Below are 17,749 nucleotides of genomic sequence, written 5' to 3'. Positions count from 1 at the left end.
TTTTGGGACAGAGAGAGACAGAGCATGAATGGGGAGGGGCAGAGAGAGAGGGAGACACAGAATCGGAAGCAGGCTCCAGGCTCCGAGCCATCAGCCCAGAGCCCGACGCGGGGCTCGAACTCGTGGACCGCGAGATCATGACCTGAGCCGAAGTCAGCCGCTCAGCCGACTGAGCCACCCAGGCGCCCCCACCAGAGCTCTTAATACTTCATAGCTTTGCTGATGAGAGTTGTGGTGATTCTTTGTAAGATTTTTATAGTGATTTTAACATATGATGACTTTAACATAATGATGTTTTGACATTATATATAGCAAAATGTGTCCACATTTGGAAGATTTACATAACTTAGTGAACTATTATTTCCTAAATAGTCAGTGCATGGTATTACAGCAGTCACGTGTGGGTAAAAGGTCCATTCAAAGTTCAAGACAGACCAATGGATTTTAACGCTAAGAGTACAAAAATTTCATTCCTGGATCTCAAATTCGACAAATTTTTAAGAAACTACCATTTGTCAAGTTCCGGTGCAGTATCAGAGGAGAATACCCGTAAGCATCTGAAAGACAGTGCTAAAATACTCTTCCTTTTTTCCTTTTTTTTTTCTTATTTAAAAAAAAATTTAATGTCTTTATTTTTGAGAGAGAGAGAGAGACAGAGTGTGAGTGGGGAGGGCAGAGAGAGAGGGAGACAGAATCCGAAGCAGGCTCCAGGCTCTGAGCTGTCAGCACAGAGCCTGACGTGGGGTTCAAACTCACAAACTGTGAGATCATGACCTGAGCCAAAGTTGGACGCTCAACCAACTGAGCCACCCAGGCGCCCCTACTCTTCCTTTCTTTCAACTACCTAATTTGTGTAAGGCCGGACTTTCTCCGCATATGTCAGCCAAAACATATTGCAACAGACTGAATGTATGATACTTAATGTCCTCCATTAAGTCAAATATTCGAGATTTACAAACACAAAATCCACTTTTCTTACTCATTTTGATTTTGGAGGGAAAATATAGTTCATTTGATAAAGAGTTATTTATGTCAACAAGGCATCTTGACTGATTTTCCCTTGTTCTTCTCAGACAACAGTCTGGATGTACCCCTTCCAGATCCACAGCATCGCCCTGTCCACTTTTGCCTCGCTCATCGGCCCCTTTGGAGGATTCTTTGCAAGTGGATTCAAACGAGCCTTTAAAATCAAAGTAGGAAAATCGTCTTCCCTATTCTTCTGTCTCCCAGCCCAGTCTCCTGTCCCACCCCATCAACCACCGCCCCTTCAAAATACCAGGCTATAAACCCTGACTGTTAATGTGTGCTTTCCTTCACTCGTGCATGAGATTTAGGTAGGTTAAATAAAAATACATTGCTTTCCAAGAAAATTCAGTATAGTTTTGACCCTTGAATAATGCAGGGGTTAGAGGCACTGACATTCCCCCCTACCACATCCTCCCATGTACTAGAAAACTCACATGTAACTGTTGACCAGAAGAATTATTGGTTGATTCACACCTGTTTTGTATGTTATATGTATTATATACTGTATTCATACAATAAAGCAAGCCAGAGAAAAGAAAATGTGATTAAGAAAATCATAAGGAAGAGAGAATACATTTATATTCCTGTACTATATTTACTGAAGAAAATGACGTGTAAGTGGACCCTTGTAGTTCAGACCCCTGTTGTTCAAGAGTCAACTGTAGTTGGATTTTCAGTTTATTTGTTAATATATCTTGTATCTTTCTTCAAAAGAAACATTTTATAGTAAGATTGTGTGGTATTATACCCTCAGCATTTGGGTCCATACTTCTTACTTTCTGTTGCCCTCAGCTACTCAGGATAGTAGCTGGACACTGAGGTGGGACCACAGGGCAGGGTTTGATCTTGGCCTAGCCCATACTTACCAGTCCTTCCCCTGCCTCTAACAGGACTTTGCCAATACCATTCCTGGCCATGGCGGCATCATGGATCGCTTTGACTGCCAGTATCTGATGGCCACCTTTGTCAACGTGTACATTGCCAGTTTTATCAGGTACGATGCCTTTCCATCTGAAGCCAGTTGTTGGATTTTTGAGTGTGGTGGACATCTGGGATTTTAGCTACACCTCAGTTGAAGTGAAAAGCATCCCAAATATGAATGCAGTTTTCAGTTGCTGCTCTTTTTTTTTTTTTTTTTTTTTTTAATTTTTTTCAACGTTTTTTATTTATTTTTGGGACAGAGAGAGACAGAGCATGAACGGGGAAGGGGCAGAGAGAGAGGGAGACACACAGAATTGGAAACAGGCTCCAGGCTCCGAGCCATCAGCCCAGAGCCTGACGCGGGGCTCGAACTCACAGACCGCGAGATCGTGACCTGGCTGAAGTCGGACGCTTAACCGACTGCGCCACCCAGGCGCCCCTAGTTGCTGCTCTTAATGGATTCTTTGAGGCCCCCTGCCCTCCATGAGTAGAGAATCCACAGGGAACAGCAGCTATTTGTATAATCAGGCCCTAGAAGCTGCTGAGTCCCCCCACTCAGAGCTGTTTCCTCATGTTCTCCTCCAGGGGCCCGAACCCAAGCAAGCTGATTCAGCAGTTCCTGACCTTGCGTCCAGATCAACAACTGCACATCTTCAACACCCTCAGATCTCACCTGGCTGACAAGGGGATGCTGACAGCCGGCACGGAGGATGAGTAGGGGCCCCAGGGCCGAGAGAGCAAGAGTGAGCAGAGCGAGGGGCAGGGCCCCAAGGCAAGCCCCACTGGTGTGTCTCAGACTATGACAAGGCTTCAACTCACTGGTGTTTTATTTTTGTTTTTTTTTTGTGTTTTTTTGTAGAGTGTTTTTTATTTGTGGGATTTAAAAACAATCTGTATATATACAGTCTATGTGCTTATGATTTGGGTTGTGGGTAAACCATAGCTTTGAGTTGGAAAGAAGTCACAAGGGTAAGACCATTTGGGTCTTTTATACAAAAGTTTTAACCTGGAAGGCAGTGTTGTGCCCACCTGGGGTGGGTCTGCTGGGTACTTCTAGCTCCCAAGCCAGAGCTTCTGTTTCGGTGTTCCATCAGAGAGTGGAGACGTTCGTCTGTGTCTGACCGGCTCAGAGGACCCCCTGCCTGCCTTGTAGCTGCCCCCCCAGCAGGGAAGGGGTGCACAGCTTGGATGCCTTTGCTACCCAAGAGCTTTCACATGGGCGTCTTGAAAACACCTGCGCCGGAGTAACGGGACGGTTGCCTTCTGTAGGCTGGAGGGACACAAGCTTATTAATCAGAGGAGCATCCTGCCCACAAAGCCCTGGGGAGCCTGAGCTGTGCTTTACGAGAAGGATTCACCTTACTTCATCACAGACTGAATGAAAGAAGGCTTCGTTTGATTTTTTTTTTTTCCAGAAAGCACGAGAAATTATTTATAATAGTCTGAAAAAATACACTGTAATATCTCAAGTGTACGCAGTAGAATGTACTGTAACCGAGCCCTCTCCCACAGGCTGTAGGCTCCGGTGGCTCCGACTAACTGTGTCTGTTCAGGGACGATGCTGTTCACGTTTGGGCTGTAGACTTGTTGCTGCTGAATCCTTTCTGGGGGCTTTCCTGTTAGGGAGCAGGGGCTTCCTGTTCACGCACCCTTAGCCTGACCGACCACCCACGTAGCTGCTGTGTTGTGTATATACTACTCTTAAGACAAATGTGTATCTGTGTGTGTGTGTGGTTTAAAAATCACTTATCCCTTGCGGTGATTTCAGTTGTACCATGACTTCTCCACTGAAACCACAGAATCCTGCTTACAGCTCTGGAAACCTAATCCGATTAGAGGTTTGACTCTTCTGAAGATTCAGTGCACATTTTATTTTTTTTTTTTAATATAATGTGACCAGTTTAAATGTAGTGTGTATTTCGTTGAGGGACCTTTTTCCTTTTAAACTGTGATTTATTTTTTTTTCCCCTGCCTGATTATAGGAGTGAGGTTGACTTTGGGAAGACAAGTTCTTTGTCAGGACAACAAGCAGGGGAGAATGGGAGAGAGAACTTGGTGCCCAAATGTGTTTGCTTATTCTGTGCCACGGCTGTTCTCATTGCCAAATGCAGTGCAGAGACCCGCTTCAGCACCTTGGTCTGCGGCCGGTTCATTCTGTTTCTGTTTAAATCAGCCCTCCTGCTTCCCTGAAAGCTCACAGTCCGCCCAGATGGCTGCCATGTGCAGCACAGGGCAGGCCTCCCTCAACATTGCAGCTCTCAGTCACTACGTGACTTTTTCTTCTGAGCGTGTACTTCTGTTTCAGCACATGGCTTTTCTTTTAAAGGTCCAAGGCCCCCTTAAAAACAAAATGTGTTTTTGCTTGGGGTTTCTGTTGTGGCTCTATGACCCTGGGCAGGACATAGCACTCTCCGGGGCCTCGTTTTCGGAGCTCTCTCCTAAGTCCAGTATTCTGTGATTTCTGGCTGAGCAAGTTCTTGTCACCAGAGGCTACTTATGGGTATCGAGTGATGTCCTGGGCACCCAAAAAGCAACAGCTTTCAGGCCATTTCTAAATGCTGGTCCTTGAGATGAGTCAGTATCTCACCCACAAATCTTAGTGGAGGTAATTAGTAACAAGTCCAGTTTTCACATTGAAGAATGAACTTGGTTCCTGAGACCAGAGACAGAAGGGGTAGTCTCTGTTGCCTTATTGTGGGCATATGGCGGGGTGCTTGGTGGCTGGGGCCTAGCAACTCCTGAATAAGGCCATCTTTGGGATCGAGGTGACTGGCACATTCCTTTGTGGAAGTGGTCACCAAGTGGGGAGGGTCCTGGCGTCCCAGGAAGCTGAAGCTGGGTGCTCATGAGAGCTCTCAGCAAGAAGCCCAGAGGGTCAGCTCGGGTTTTATCTTCTGATTTCCCCACATGCTTTCAGGTCAAGTAAGAGGAGCTTCCTAGCCTAGTAGCTGGGAAAGCGACACCACCTCGTGTGTATTTAATCTGTATCTATATATATGCACAGTGTTTTTCTTTCTCCCATTTATTGAAGATATTTCACTGTACAGACGAGATTCAAAAGACTATTTTAACATATACCTGTGCATTCTTAATGAATGGTATAACTTGCTTCAGATCCATTTTTTGTGTGAGAAATAAAATGTGGCTGAAACTGTAGGCTCTCCCTTGTGACTTCAGTTTCTCACTTCTGTGTGTGGATGTGTTTCCCACTTGTTTTGCTTCATAAATATCATGCAGTCCTGATGTCAAGATTTTTTTTTCTTTTCTTTTCTTTTCTTTTCTTTTCTTTTCTTTTCTTTTCTTTCTTTTTCCTTTTTCCTTTCCTTTTTCTTTTCTTTTCTTTTCTTTTCTTTTCTTTTCTTTTCTTTTCTTTTCTTTTCTTTTCTTTTCTTTTCTTTCTTAATGTTTATTTATTTTTGAGAGAGAGAAAGAGAGAGAAACAGAGCATGAGCAGGGGAGGGGCAGAGAGAGAGAGGGAGACAGAATCCAAAGCAGGCTCCAGGCTCCGAGGTGTCAGCACAGAGCCTGATGCAGGGCTCAAACTCACAAACCATGAGATCACAACCTGAGCTGAAGTCAGATGCTCAGCCGACTGAACTGCCCAGGTGCCCCAAGGTTTTTGTTTTCTGCTCTGAATCTTACAGGTTCTCACAGCAGCCTCCTGGGGGACCTCGGGCAAGAGTCCTGAGCGCCTTGCCTGTGAGGACGCTGAGGGCAAGAGCACGTGGAGCGCTTCCCCAGGGTCGTGGGGGCAGAGGCAGACCTCACTCCAGCTTGCCAGGACAGGAACCAGCCCTAGTTCCACTTGCTTTTGTGAAAGTGGTGTAGGTGTGCCTGAAATTCCAAGAATTCTGGAATATTCGTTCCTCAAGCCGAGGAGGTCAGCCTGTGCACCAAGTTGGAGCTTCCCCAGGGAGCTGACGGACACGCTGTCAAGGAGAGCAGGGCGCATCTGCAGAGGGCCGGGCCTGAGCCGCCTCCCTGTGAGCCCTACTTGTGACCGCTCACGGGACACCTGGGTCTTTCCCCTTTACGAGCGGGCGCACCTAACTGCCACCCCTAACTGCCCTCAGCACGGGGAAAGTCCACGGCAGCCTGGGTCCTGTTTATGTTTATTATTATTTGCCTGTTTCATGTTCTGAGCATATTAGTAGCTATTGTGTAATCATATTTAAAACATATTACTCTTAGTGTTTTCCATAGTGTTTTCTGGGTTTCTAATTCTGCAGTGTATGTTTGAAATTAGTGTCTCTTTTACTTGTAGAAGGGGTGAAATGTAACATTTAACTTTGCCCAGGTGGACTTTGAAGTCACTCTTATGGTATTTATTTTTCCCCACTGGGCTTCTTCTCCTGTAACTTGATTCATATTTTTGGAATCTTCCTGTATGATATATTTTAAAGGCGATTAAACAGACCCTGTGATTTGAGTCTAAGCGAGTTGCTGAGTTGGCCAGAGGCTGATCCGAATGGATCCTTGAATTCAGATCTTCAGTGTGTCCATGAGGTCCCAGCAGGCTCAGAAGCACCCTGGATGTTGATGGCGGTGGGCAGGGGAGGATGTGAATGGCTCAGGGCAAAGAGCGGCACTGCTTGGAAAATTAACAATGGCCTTGCTCCATAAGGAGCCTGCCTTAGGTCAGTTTCTAGGCAAGTAGAATTTTGTTTCTCTGCCAGATGTGATCCGTCCTTGCTGGAACCTCTTCCTGTGCTCATCGTATCTTAGGCACTGTCAGTCTTTCGGAGTAGCAGTCTGTGCCCGCCTTGCTTGCGCATTGTGATGATGTGCTGAGTAAGGGTGGAGTGGGGAGGGGTTTGGTTTCACCTGGTCCCAGGGTTCCTGTTCCTCCAAAGTCAGGGTGGGGAGGAAAGGCTAGAGGAGGATGTCCAGGTGGCTGTCTAGACACATCACAAGAAAATAAGCGTGGACACACTCACTGTGCTTGTCTGCAGCAGGGGCTGTGACAGCAGCCAGAACAGACCTCCCACTCCCTGCAGAGAGGGGCTAATTCTTGGGCAGTCTCATTATTCTGTCCTTGTCTTGGTGAAAACAAACTTCCCTTTCCCTCGATCGATCTCCAGTTGACCAATTTCCAGTTTTTGAAGAGATTTGCCACTCCCACTGCCTGACTAGGTTTCCCTTGTTGAGGGAGGGCCTGATGGCCTAATCTACAGAGGGTGCTGCAGTTTGGACCAAGTGGTGGTGAGTGAAAGGTCTCTTCTGGGCCCTGAAGGATCTGTGAAGGATCTGTGAAGGCCCTGGAGGATCTGTGAAGGCCTGAAGGATCAAGGATCTGTGAAATTCTCGAGCCAAGGAAATGATGGTAACAGGACTACCAATTGACCTTTGCCTGTTTCCTGGGTGTTGGTGGGGAATGGAGACCAGACTCAAAGGCCCATTGTATTTAAATAATGGCCTCTCCCCTTCAGTTACCCAAAGAAGGAGTGATTATGACAGGAATCAGGAGAACAAGGTTGTGGAAGTGTTTAGTAAGCAGCTGCTGTGACAGCTGCTGATCCTGGCTTGCCCTCACGCCCTCCCGGACCTGTGTTTGCCAGACCTGGCACTTCCTCCCTCATTGTTGCATTGGATGGACCCAGGCTGCTTTTTTCTGTAGAGAAGTGGGGTCTAAACTGGGGAGAAGGGCCCTCTAGACATTAGACTGAAGATGCCTCTGTGTCGGTCTCCAGGCATTAGGCAGGGCCTAGCTCCTTACAGCCTCCTGGGGGCTTTACCTATATGTAGCGCTCAGATGGATTAGCTGGGCTTAGTCCCCTGGTGATTCTTTTCCGGGAGAAATTGTATCTGACAGTCCGCATCACTGTCTTTGTCCTTGGCTCCTGGAACACGTCTATTTCACACCTCCATTAGGTTCATGTACTGAGCTTGCCGCCTTTGTGCCTAGAAATGCCAGAATAGGAAGGGAGTTCTAGCGGGCAGAACATGCATACCTGTTCTTAAAAGACGCCCTTCGTGTGCTGTTTCGTTTAAATCCTCCATACACAGAGCACCGTGTTCCTGCCTTAAGTCACACTAGCTGGGTGCCTGGGGACTGGTTAGAAAGGGGAAGAGCTGAGCAGACATCAGGGCCAATAAAACCAGAGGACTTGGAGCCAAGAGAACAGGTGAGGGACAGGACACAGAGAGCTGCTGTTGTCCAGCTAGGGGACAGCCGAGAGACCACAGGAGCCAAGGAGAGGCCAGGAGTCCTGCAGCTGAGGGCAGATTGACAGAGGCCGGCTGTGTGTTTTGTGGGTGCAGGGGTCAGGAACAGGGCTCAGAAGCCCATCCGGGGAGAGGCAAAGCTCATGGATTGTGGACTACCTTCTGGAGCTGATGCTGATGCCAAATTTTAATTTTTATTGATGTTTATACTTTCCAGGAGAGGAGGGGAAGATCAAAGTGGTAGAGGAAAGAGTCCCCTCTGTTGAACCCCTGGGAGCCCTGTGCCGTTGGGTGAGTTGGGCACAGCTATGGGCCTCCTCCTCAATTCTGTCTATTCTGAGGATCTGTTTCAGGGTAAAGTTCCCCCAAACAGAAGTGGCCTCCCTTGGGGAGTGCCAGGCAGTCACATGTTGCCTATCACTGCCTGTGTCTGAGCCACGCAGGGGTTAGCCCATATATACCCTGCCCCCTCAGGGTCACTTTCTCTGCCTCTCCTCTTGTGTGGGTGAGATTTGGTATTCTTGCATGGATATACAGGGTGTTGACATTCGGTTTTCTTGACCTCAAACACGGGTGACCTTGGAGCAGCTCTTGGGCGTGTGTGGAGCACACCTGACAGTCCTAGGGCCTCCCCCAATAGGTGTGAGCCCATGTGCTGCCGCCGTGCCCTTTACCCAACTTAGTGGTTCACAGTCCATGTGTGTTAGCCACCGCTGACCTTTCTCCGCGTGCTGTCTGATCCCTGTTGAACAATACACGTAGATTCTTTCCCAGCACGGTTCCACAACATGATATATTGTCCATTGGGAAGTATTTACCTTATTTATATACCTGAGTATTCCTGTTACACAAATAAACATCTATTAAATTCTGTGTCACTTGTGGTTTCTGTTGGGGGAGGAGTGCCTGTTGAAGACTAGGGGTGCAGCAGGGGCGGATGCACTTGGCTCGAGCTGGGCGGGGGGCTGGTTGTGTGGAACCAGCGTCCCTTCCCAGGATGCTGCCAACAACTGCCTGCTTCTAGAGACACTCTGCCCTTGGCCTTCACAACCTGCTCTCTTGGCTTTCCTCGGGCTTCCTCAGCTTCTCCTCCACGCCACCTTTTTTTTTTTTTTTTTTTTTTTTTAATGTTTGTTTATTTCGAGAGAGAAACAGTGAACAGGGGAGAGGCAAAAAGAGAAGGTGAGAGAGAATCCCAAACGGGCTTGTCGGCGCAGAGCCCAACACGGGGCCTGATCCCATGAACTGTGGGGGTTATGACTGAGCCGAAACCAAGAGTCAGTCGCCTAACCAAGCCACACAGGCGCCCCTCCTCAGCCACTTTTCTGAGTACCTTCTTCCGCCCGTCCCTCAGATGGTGGCATTCTGCCCCAGGCCCTCTTCCTCTCCAACTGAACTCCGTCCTGGGTATTCTCCCCCACTCCCATGGCTCCCATTACCACACTCATCTCCACGATTCCCAAGTCCACATCGCTAGCCCACATGGGCTGTGAGGCCCCTTCATGTGGACTTCGCACGACCAAACCCAGACCCTGGCCCCTTTCCCACACCTGCCCCAGTCCAGTGTTCTGTTCCCCAGCCGGTAACTAGTGTTCTGTTTTCAGTAACCACAGCTGCGAGAAGCCCAGCGTTGGTTGTTTTCCCTGGCTGCCTGCCCCCCTGTTGTACTGGGAGCCAAGGCTCATGTGGTGCTGGAGAAATGGTGGGGCCCCCGGTCCCCAATCCATGTGCTGAAGGCTCTTGTCGTCCAGGCCCATGAGGTCCTTCTGCTTGCTCTGAGGAGGTCCCCAGTCAGTGGTATCAGGGCCCATCCCCCATGACACCCCCTGCAGTTGTCTGCACCTGGTGTCCTTCAACCTCAGAGCCCCTGTGCTCTGGTCTTGATGATCTCCACGCATTCAGCACACGCTCATGGGATATCTGCTCTGTGGTTGGCCTGTCCGGACACTGGGATGCAGCCACAGAGCCAACAAAGTCCCTGTCCTTGTGGAGTTCATTTTAGGAGTGGGTGGCAGACACCTGGAGAAGGTAGTATGTTAGTTGGAGAAAACATAGCCAGGAGAGGGGAGGGCTGGTGGGGAGAGATTACAGCTTTAAATAGGGCCCTCGGGAAGACCTTGCTACCAAAGGGATGTTTGGGCAACTGGATGCACTGAAGGGTGTGGGGGATGTGTTTGGGCAGGTGCACAGCAACGCGTCCTCGAGGAACTGCAGTGGGGGTGGAGCAGGGTGAATGGGGAGGGGGCGGTGGTGGGAAATGAGGTCCCAGAGATAGGGGGTAATTATGGAGGCCAAGGCCATGGGCTTTTACTCTGTGAGAGATGAGAAGTTGTTGGAGGGCTTGGAGCCAAGGAGTAACTTGATCGGATGTTTTCAAAGTCATTCAGCTGCTGTGCTGAGAACAGATTTCAGAGGGGTTGGAAGGAGGACGACCAGAGAGGGGGACCCAGTGGCAGTCCAGGCAGGAGATGGTGGCTCAGTGTGGGTGGTGTCGTGGGACTGAAGGATTCTATGTGGCATGGGAGAGAAGAGAGGAGTGAAGGGTGGCTATGACACTGTTGGCCTGGGCAACCAGAAGGATGGTGTTGCCATTTTGGGGGGCTGAAGAAGGCTGAGGGAGAACAGATTTGGGTTGGGGGGTGGAGCAGAGAGGGAAGATCAGGCGTTTGGTTTTGGACACAATAGGACTGATGTGCCTGTGAAATACCCATGTGGGGTTGTCCAGTCCAGGGGGGTGGCCAAGATGTAGATAATATTCTGCACCAGGAGCCAGGATGAGACCATTGATGGGGAAGAGTTGAAGTCCAAAGCTAAGCCCTCTGTTTGTTGTTCTGGACTTGGGGATCTGCTTTTCACCTAGGGCCTCTCCCCTCATCCCTTCAATGAGACAGTGTCTCCTTTCTCAGGGAGCCTCAGACCATCCAGCTATTCGGATGGGACAAAGGCCTGGATGGAGTTTGTCTTCAGGTGGTCCCACTCCCACCCGACAGCCACAGCAGCCGTGGCTGCTAACTTCCTTCTGGAGAAGGGGGCCAGAATTTTGTAGGCTTGGGTGCCCCTTCCTTGAGAAGGAAGGGTGCCATTACCTTTTTGGTCTCCCGGGGGAAGGTGGCAGAGGGAAACAAAGCCAGAGTGACTTCCGTATTTGGATGTTCAGAGGACTGGCAGTTGGAGTAGAAAGCCCCAGAGAATGGACTGATGGCCTCATGGTGACATAACCACAAGCCATTACTTCCCCATATTTGCCAGAAGACAGTACCAGTTCCAAAATCAACCCAAACCCAGGTTGCTCTCAAATGCAATAAAACCATGCCGCCCTTCCCTTAATGTCTCTTCTCAACTTTAACAAGACACCTAAGCGCATTTTCAGGCTCAGATGCACATCCATCAGAGACTAGGTTCAGGGTTCATTCTGATTTCTCTTTGAGGTGATTGAAGCTGTTATTCCTACAGCAAAGATGGGCTCTCTGATCTTGTTCATGTGGTCCTGATTTCTCTGAGATTCAAAGAGCCTTGGAAGGTAGTGCCTTCTAAGCCAGTGATTCTCAAGCTTGCCTGCACATTAGAATCACCTGCAGAACTTAAAAAACAAAAAACAAAAACTCAATGCCCAGGCAGCACCTTGGACCAATTACATCAGAATCTCTGGGGGTGGGACTCAGGCATGGGTGGTTTAAAGAAATTCCCGGGTGATTCCAATGTATGGCCAAGGTTGAGAAGCAGTGGTTGGAACTCTCTGCAGTGAATACATCCCCTCTCAGACACCCCCTCCCCCTGTAGATGGTCAGCACCCTCTTGGGGGAGCATCCCCAGTGGGCACCCCAGGGTGCCCTGAAGTGAGCTTTCTGGATTAATCATTGGATGGCATTCTGCACCATGGTCCCGATGTAGAGTGACCTGTGCCTCCCAGCACCTCCACTCAGTGCTCATAGTGTCTTCTCACATCTCACAGACTGAGTCTGCTTCTATTTTGCTGGACAGAGATCCATAGTGTTCCCTATGTGCCCCCAGGTAGCTCCTTTCCTTGTCACCCAGCTCTACTCTTCCCAAGCGCCCCATCTTATGCCCTTCATTCTACCTCACGAGAAATGCCTTCTGGCCCCTTCACTATGCTGACCGGTATCCGGACACACACAGGCTTATCCTTTTTGAGGGTCTCCCCTCCTTGCCTACAGTGACAAATTCGCGTGTGCCTTAGTAGGGCTGCACATGGGGTCCTGTGGGAAGTGAAGACCCCTAGTAGCTACTGCCCAAGAGGTAGCTTCTTCCTCCTCTCAAGGGTCCCTGTACTCCGGACCTACCGTGGTGGTTGTGCTTATTGTCATGAAGAAGGGCCGAGGAGGGAGCCCCGTGGCTCAGAAATTTGTAGTCTCCTACAGACTCCATCAGTAGCTAGAGACTACTCTCAGGGGAGCTGTGGTGGGTGGCTTCCTGAAAGTACAGTTTATTTGAAATAATTTCAGACGAACAGAAGAGTAAGAATAGTAAAGAATTCCCTACATACTTCCCCCAAATCCCCCAAATGCTAACATTTTCCCAAGTATTCTCTCTCTCCGCACACACACTTTTCCAAATTGCTTGAAAGTTATAGACGCGATGTCCCTTTACTCCTATGTGACCTTATTCAAACGTCACCAATTATCCTAATACTGTTCTTCATAGCAAAATAATATAGTTTCTACTGATGCGATTTGAGGAGCGTTGCCAGTGGCTTTGAGAATGAGAAATACCATCCCTGTTCCCCGCCCCCCCCCCCCCCCCCCAGGTCCTCCTCAGGTGGGATCACTCTGGACACCGTGTTCTGGAAGCATAGGTAACACGTGGTTACAGCACATCAGGGAGGTGCTCTCATGAGCCCAGCAGAGGGCAGCAGTGGGGCACAAGTGAGGCACAGGGCTGTGGTGTGAGAGATAGAACAGAGCGGAAATCTGGTCCAGAGGTCGCTAGCTTCATGGCTTGAACAAAACACTCAACCACTCAGCTTCCTCCTCTACAAAACAGAGATTCTCGAGGAAATGTGCAAAGCACCTCCTAATCCCCCATCAGAAATTTATTTGTGCTATTCCCACCTTGGTCTGAGAAGTGAATTTCTGGGGGATGCTGGGGAAGGAAGGAGCTAGCACCATGCTCCAGGGAAGGTGGGAGCAGGGCCGGACACTGAGGCTGGTGCACAGACTAGGAGGGACGCTGCTGGGGAGGGAGGCAGGGGGAACTGAGGTTAGCGGCTGGATCACTTACCTTGGGCATCCCAAGGTCAGTTAGGTCGAAAACTCTCATTGGATGCTGACTGCGCAGATTCCCATGTGTGCTGCAACCCCCCACCCTCCCTCCACAGAATCCTTAACGATCCACAAAGGAGGAGTGCTGGTCTTCTCTTCCATTTTGGTTGGGAGAGTGCCCCTGACTTTGTCTCCTGGCTCCATCATTTTCTGGCATGACCTGATATGACCTGGTAGCTTCCACCTAGTTATTTAACCTTTCTGTGCTTCCGTTTCCTTATCTGTGAAATGGGGGTAACAACAGTGCCCACCCCGCGGTGTCGTTATGAGGGTTAAATGAGTTAGGACTTGGAGAGACCTAGACCAGCTTCTGGCACACAGTAAGTTTTCATAAATATTAGTTATTGTTATTTTAGTGTTTCCCTCCCCACCCCCCCTTGCTTCCTGATCTGTATGCTTGGCCTTTTCATATCACCCTGGAGACGACCCTATGGGAGTGGAGGAGTTAGTGTTGGGTCTGGGCCGCCCTCTCTCGAACATACCTGTTGTATGTAAATGGCTGCTCACACTGAACTCCCCATAGCCCCCAGTCAGGCTTGTGAGATTTTAAGCTGCCCAAGGGCTCCCTACCTGCCCATTACCTACCTATTGCTGCAAACGTATTAGAGAGCAAGGAAGCTATAAAAAACAATAGGGCCACGTCCAAATGACTCAACAAGAAGAGGCTCCCAAAGATAGGACATTCTGAACATCGGTTGGGATTAATAACTGCAATTGACTGAAATGTATCAATTAGGTAAATACATGAATTCTGGATGATACTTAAAGTCAGTGGATCACCACTGAAGGATGCTGGTAAATTAAAACTATTTCTAAAACTTATAAACAGTGGTGCCTGGGTGGCTCAGTCGGTTAAGCGTCTGAGTTCGGCACAGATTATGATCTCACGATTCATGAGTTCGAGCCTCGCCTCGGGCTCTGTGCTGACTGCTCAGAGCCTGCAGCCTGCTTTGGGTTCTGCATCTCCCTCTCTGTCTGCCTCTCTCTGAAAAATAAATAAAAACATTTGAAAACATTTTTTAAATGTTTATTTATGTTTGAGAGAGACAGAGTGTGAGTGGGAGAGGGGCAGAGAGAGAGGGAGACACAGAATCTGAAGCAGGCTCCAGGCTCTGAGCTGTCAGCACAGAGCCCGATGCGGGGCTTGAACTCATGAACCTTTGAGATCATGATCTGAGGCCAAGTTGGCCACTTAACTGACTGAGCCACCCAGGCGCCCCATAAATAAACACATTTTTTAAAAAATTAAAAATAAATGAAACTTATAAACAAAGGGGCAAAATCAAGCATTCATCCTGCCTTTTCTAAATAAACTGTAGCAAATTTTTTATACCTGAATAAATACCTGCCGCATGAAGACGAACCAACTAGCAGCCTAGGTAGAAACTGGTGAATAAAGGGAAAGAATTAAGAGCAGGGAAACAGACCTGCACATATATGACCACTTGGTTTACGACCAAGGTTAGTGCAGCAGGGAAAGGATGGGCTTGTCCGTAATTGTGGACGGGGCCCACTGTTTCCTGGTAAGAGTCTCACTACTTAGTATAGGACAGAGGTGGTTACGGAGATGGGGAGAGATCCGAGGGAGTGGGAACATAACTGGGTAAAGGTTGTGAAGGATGTTTCCGAGGAGAAACACCTGAAACACTTTCCAAATCGGGACTTCTCATGGTGAAGTCGCGTTCACCTGGGAGTCGATGGCGCTAGCCAGGGCTGACTGCTTTGGTGCGTTCGTATCTGTTATCTTTGTTTTGACAGCCTCTCTCTTTCTGGCATTTTGCGGGCGTCAGCATATTTAGGTTTGCAGAAATAACAGCGGTTCTTATTCTGCCCACTGAGCGGGATTGATTTGACTGTCATTGTGTACGTTCAATTCCTCTGTGAAAATTACTCCCCGTCTACACTGGAGTCTGAAAGAATTAGAAGAGCTGAAGGAAGAATCAATATACTTAGTCCTTTAAACAGCTGCTTGCAACTGGGCTTCTCCAGGAGCAGACCCCGAGACAAGGAGGTTGTTTGGAAGTACGTTCAGGACAAGCCTGCAGGGTGGTGTGGAGAACAGACCGAGAGATGTGTATTAATGAGAAGCTCCTGCCAGGGGCATCTGGGGCTCAGTCCCCCTGCAGGAACTTGTGACACTATGAAAAGCACATTCTTCAGAGTTGTCACCCCCAAGAGGTGAGGAAGGGCCTCCAACCTGCTTTGTCACCAGTCGAGGAGAGCTTCGGGGGACATCAAATCCTCCAGCAGACCATACCCATGGTGCAGTGGACCAAGAACATTTCTGCAGCCAGAGGGACCTCTCAGGCGATGAGTCCCCAGCACTTGCTATCGGGAGCCATTGCACGCTTGGGGACGGTGAGGGCCAAGGGGACATGGGTGGGCACTGATGTCCTCGGCTGCTGCAGCTTTCAGGGAAAAGCTGGCTGTTGAACCTCAAGCCTTGGCCGGGAGGGCAGGCAGACAGTCTTCCCAAGCATAACACAAAGGATGCCATGGGCGCCTGTGGCACTTCCATAGTCGGAGAACCTCACAACAAATTATAAGCAACAGCAAAATAATTTCCATGATATTCCATCCCAAAATATTCCACCCATGTTTGATACTTCCTCTAATGATTTTGTTCTTTAAAATAGCCAGCTTGCATGGAGCCCATGCAACTGGCATTAAGTATGGGCTGGTCCTGCCAGATCTTTTCCAGGAATTCATGCATATATTACCTAGGTAATTAGCTGGCTTTGACGTTTGGAGGCCTCGCTCACGTGGGCTCAGTCTGGATACTGTAGGGTGGACCCCTGCTGCACAAGGGTGCTGGGTGAGGGGGGGCCAAAATGCACAACAGCTACACTCACCTAGTCTCCAATATCCAGTAAGGAGTTGTATCCAGTCCGGATACATCTGGACACAAGGAATCTGCAACCTGCCTGGAGGATGTATCTTGTTCTAATTTGTACAAATTTGCCATATGAGTCAACGTTAATGGAAGTACTATCTGGGAAAAGTGAGTTTAGAAGACAATGATTTATATCCAGGATGTGTCATTAAGTCAACTGTTGGGCATGATGAAGGCACAGTATTGATGTTCCGTGTGGACGTGAAGACGAGTCATAATTAGTTCGGGGAGCTGCCACGTTTCTTCCTACGTCAGTCCAAACGCACACCGACCCTTCTGAGGACATTTAACTTGAAAAGGGGTAAGTGGAAAGTCATATCAGCTGTCTTTAATAACAGCTTTTACTTCCAAACAGTAGCAAGGGAAGGCTGGGTAGGTAGCTCAGTTGGTTAAGCGTCCAACTCTTCATTTTGGCTCATGGTAGTGAGATCGAGCCCTGCATGGGTGTGCAGCCTGCTTGGGATTCTCTCTCTCCCCACCCCTCCCCGGCTTCATGCTCGCTCTCTAAACAAACAAACGTTAACACATACCAAATAACCACTCACCCCCACTTTCCAAAAAAGGGCAGAAAGAAACACAGGAGCCTACCAGTTTGGGCCTCACAAAGTCCACAATATTAACCAGCTTCAGGAAGTGTGTGGCAGTAACAAGACCATGCTGACTTCAGAGTCCCCTGCAATTCAGTATCTGGTGACAAGAGTGAGTTAGTTGCCTTAAATAATGAAATAGGAAAGTTGCAGCCCGAACTCCTGCTTTGGGCCCCTTATGGGACAGACCTTCCATGGGGAAAGTAGGGAAAGTTCAAAGAGGGTCTTTGCCATAAGGAAAGGAACAAGGAGGAAGGAGGGGGGTGCTGGCCAAGTCACTGGATGCCACCCTTCGCCTCTCTAAGCCCACACTGCACACAGGCAGTGTCCATGTCTGGCCTTCTTCTTGGCCTCTTAGGTTTGTATGGCATGGATATCTGGGACATCACTTCTGGCACAAATGTGTATTTTACTTATACTTTCCCTTAAAAATGATGCACTTTGCATCCAATCACTTCTTGCCCCTTCCTATCACCTTGGAGTGGGTCACTGTCATGTCATACCTAGATTAGCCACCCTCCTAACTGGTACTGGTCTCTCTTTCTCTGTCCCTTCCTTCACTCTAGTATCAACACAGCTTCCAGAGTGATCCAACCCACTCAGATCCTCTCCCTCCTCTGCCCAGAAGTCTGCAGGAACTTTCTTCTCACTCAGCAAAAGCCAGAGCCCTTATGATCTGTACCAACCACACTGGCCCCTTGGGAAAGCACAGCCCACCTCAGGGCCTTTGCACTTGCTGTTCCCTCTGTTTTGTTTTTAAAATTTTTTTAATGTTTATTTATTTTTGAGAGACAGTGGCGAAGGAACAGAGAGAGAAGGAGACATAGAATCCAAAGCAGGCTCCAGGCCTAGCTATCAGCACAGAGCCTGATGCGGGG

At 48.8% G+C, this 17,749-nt stretch overlaps 1 protein-coding gene across 1 annotated transcript in view; it reads left to right on the top strand.

The window, feature by feature from the left end:
- CDS2 (CDP-diacylglycerol synthase 2) overlaps positions 1 to 5,103 on the top strand; it is a 57,104-nt gene extending 52,001 nt beyond the window's left edge. Inside the window, exons 11-13 of the mRNA XM_058684959.1 lie at positions 1,074 to 1,193; positions 1,917 to 2,020; positions 2,533 to 5,103. Coding sequence (XP_058540942.1) covers positions 1,074 to 1,193; positions 1,917 to 2,020; positions 2,533 to 2,665 — 357 coding nt within the window. The 3' untranslated portion in view covers positions 2,666 to 5,103. The remainder of the gene's footprint in view (positions 1 to 1,073; positions 1,194 to 1,916; positions 2,021 to 2,532) is intronic.
- The last annotated feature ends 12,646 nt before the right edge of the window (positions 5,104 to 17,749 follow it).

The sequence above is a fragment of the Neofelis nebulosa genome, chromosome 9 (genome assembly GCF_028018385.1).
Source record: "Neofelis nebulosa isolate mNeoNeb1 chromosome 9, mNeoNeb1.pri, whole genome shotgun sequence".
In the NCBI taxonomy this organism is placed as follows: Eukaryota; Metazoa; Chordata; class Mammalia; order Carnivora; family Felidae; genus Neofelis; species Neofelis nebulosa.
This window is presented reverse-complemented; position numbering and strand designations above follow the sequence as displayed.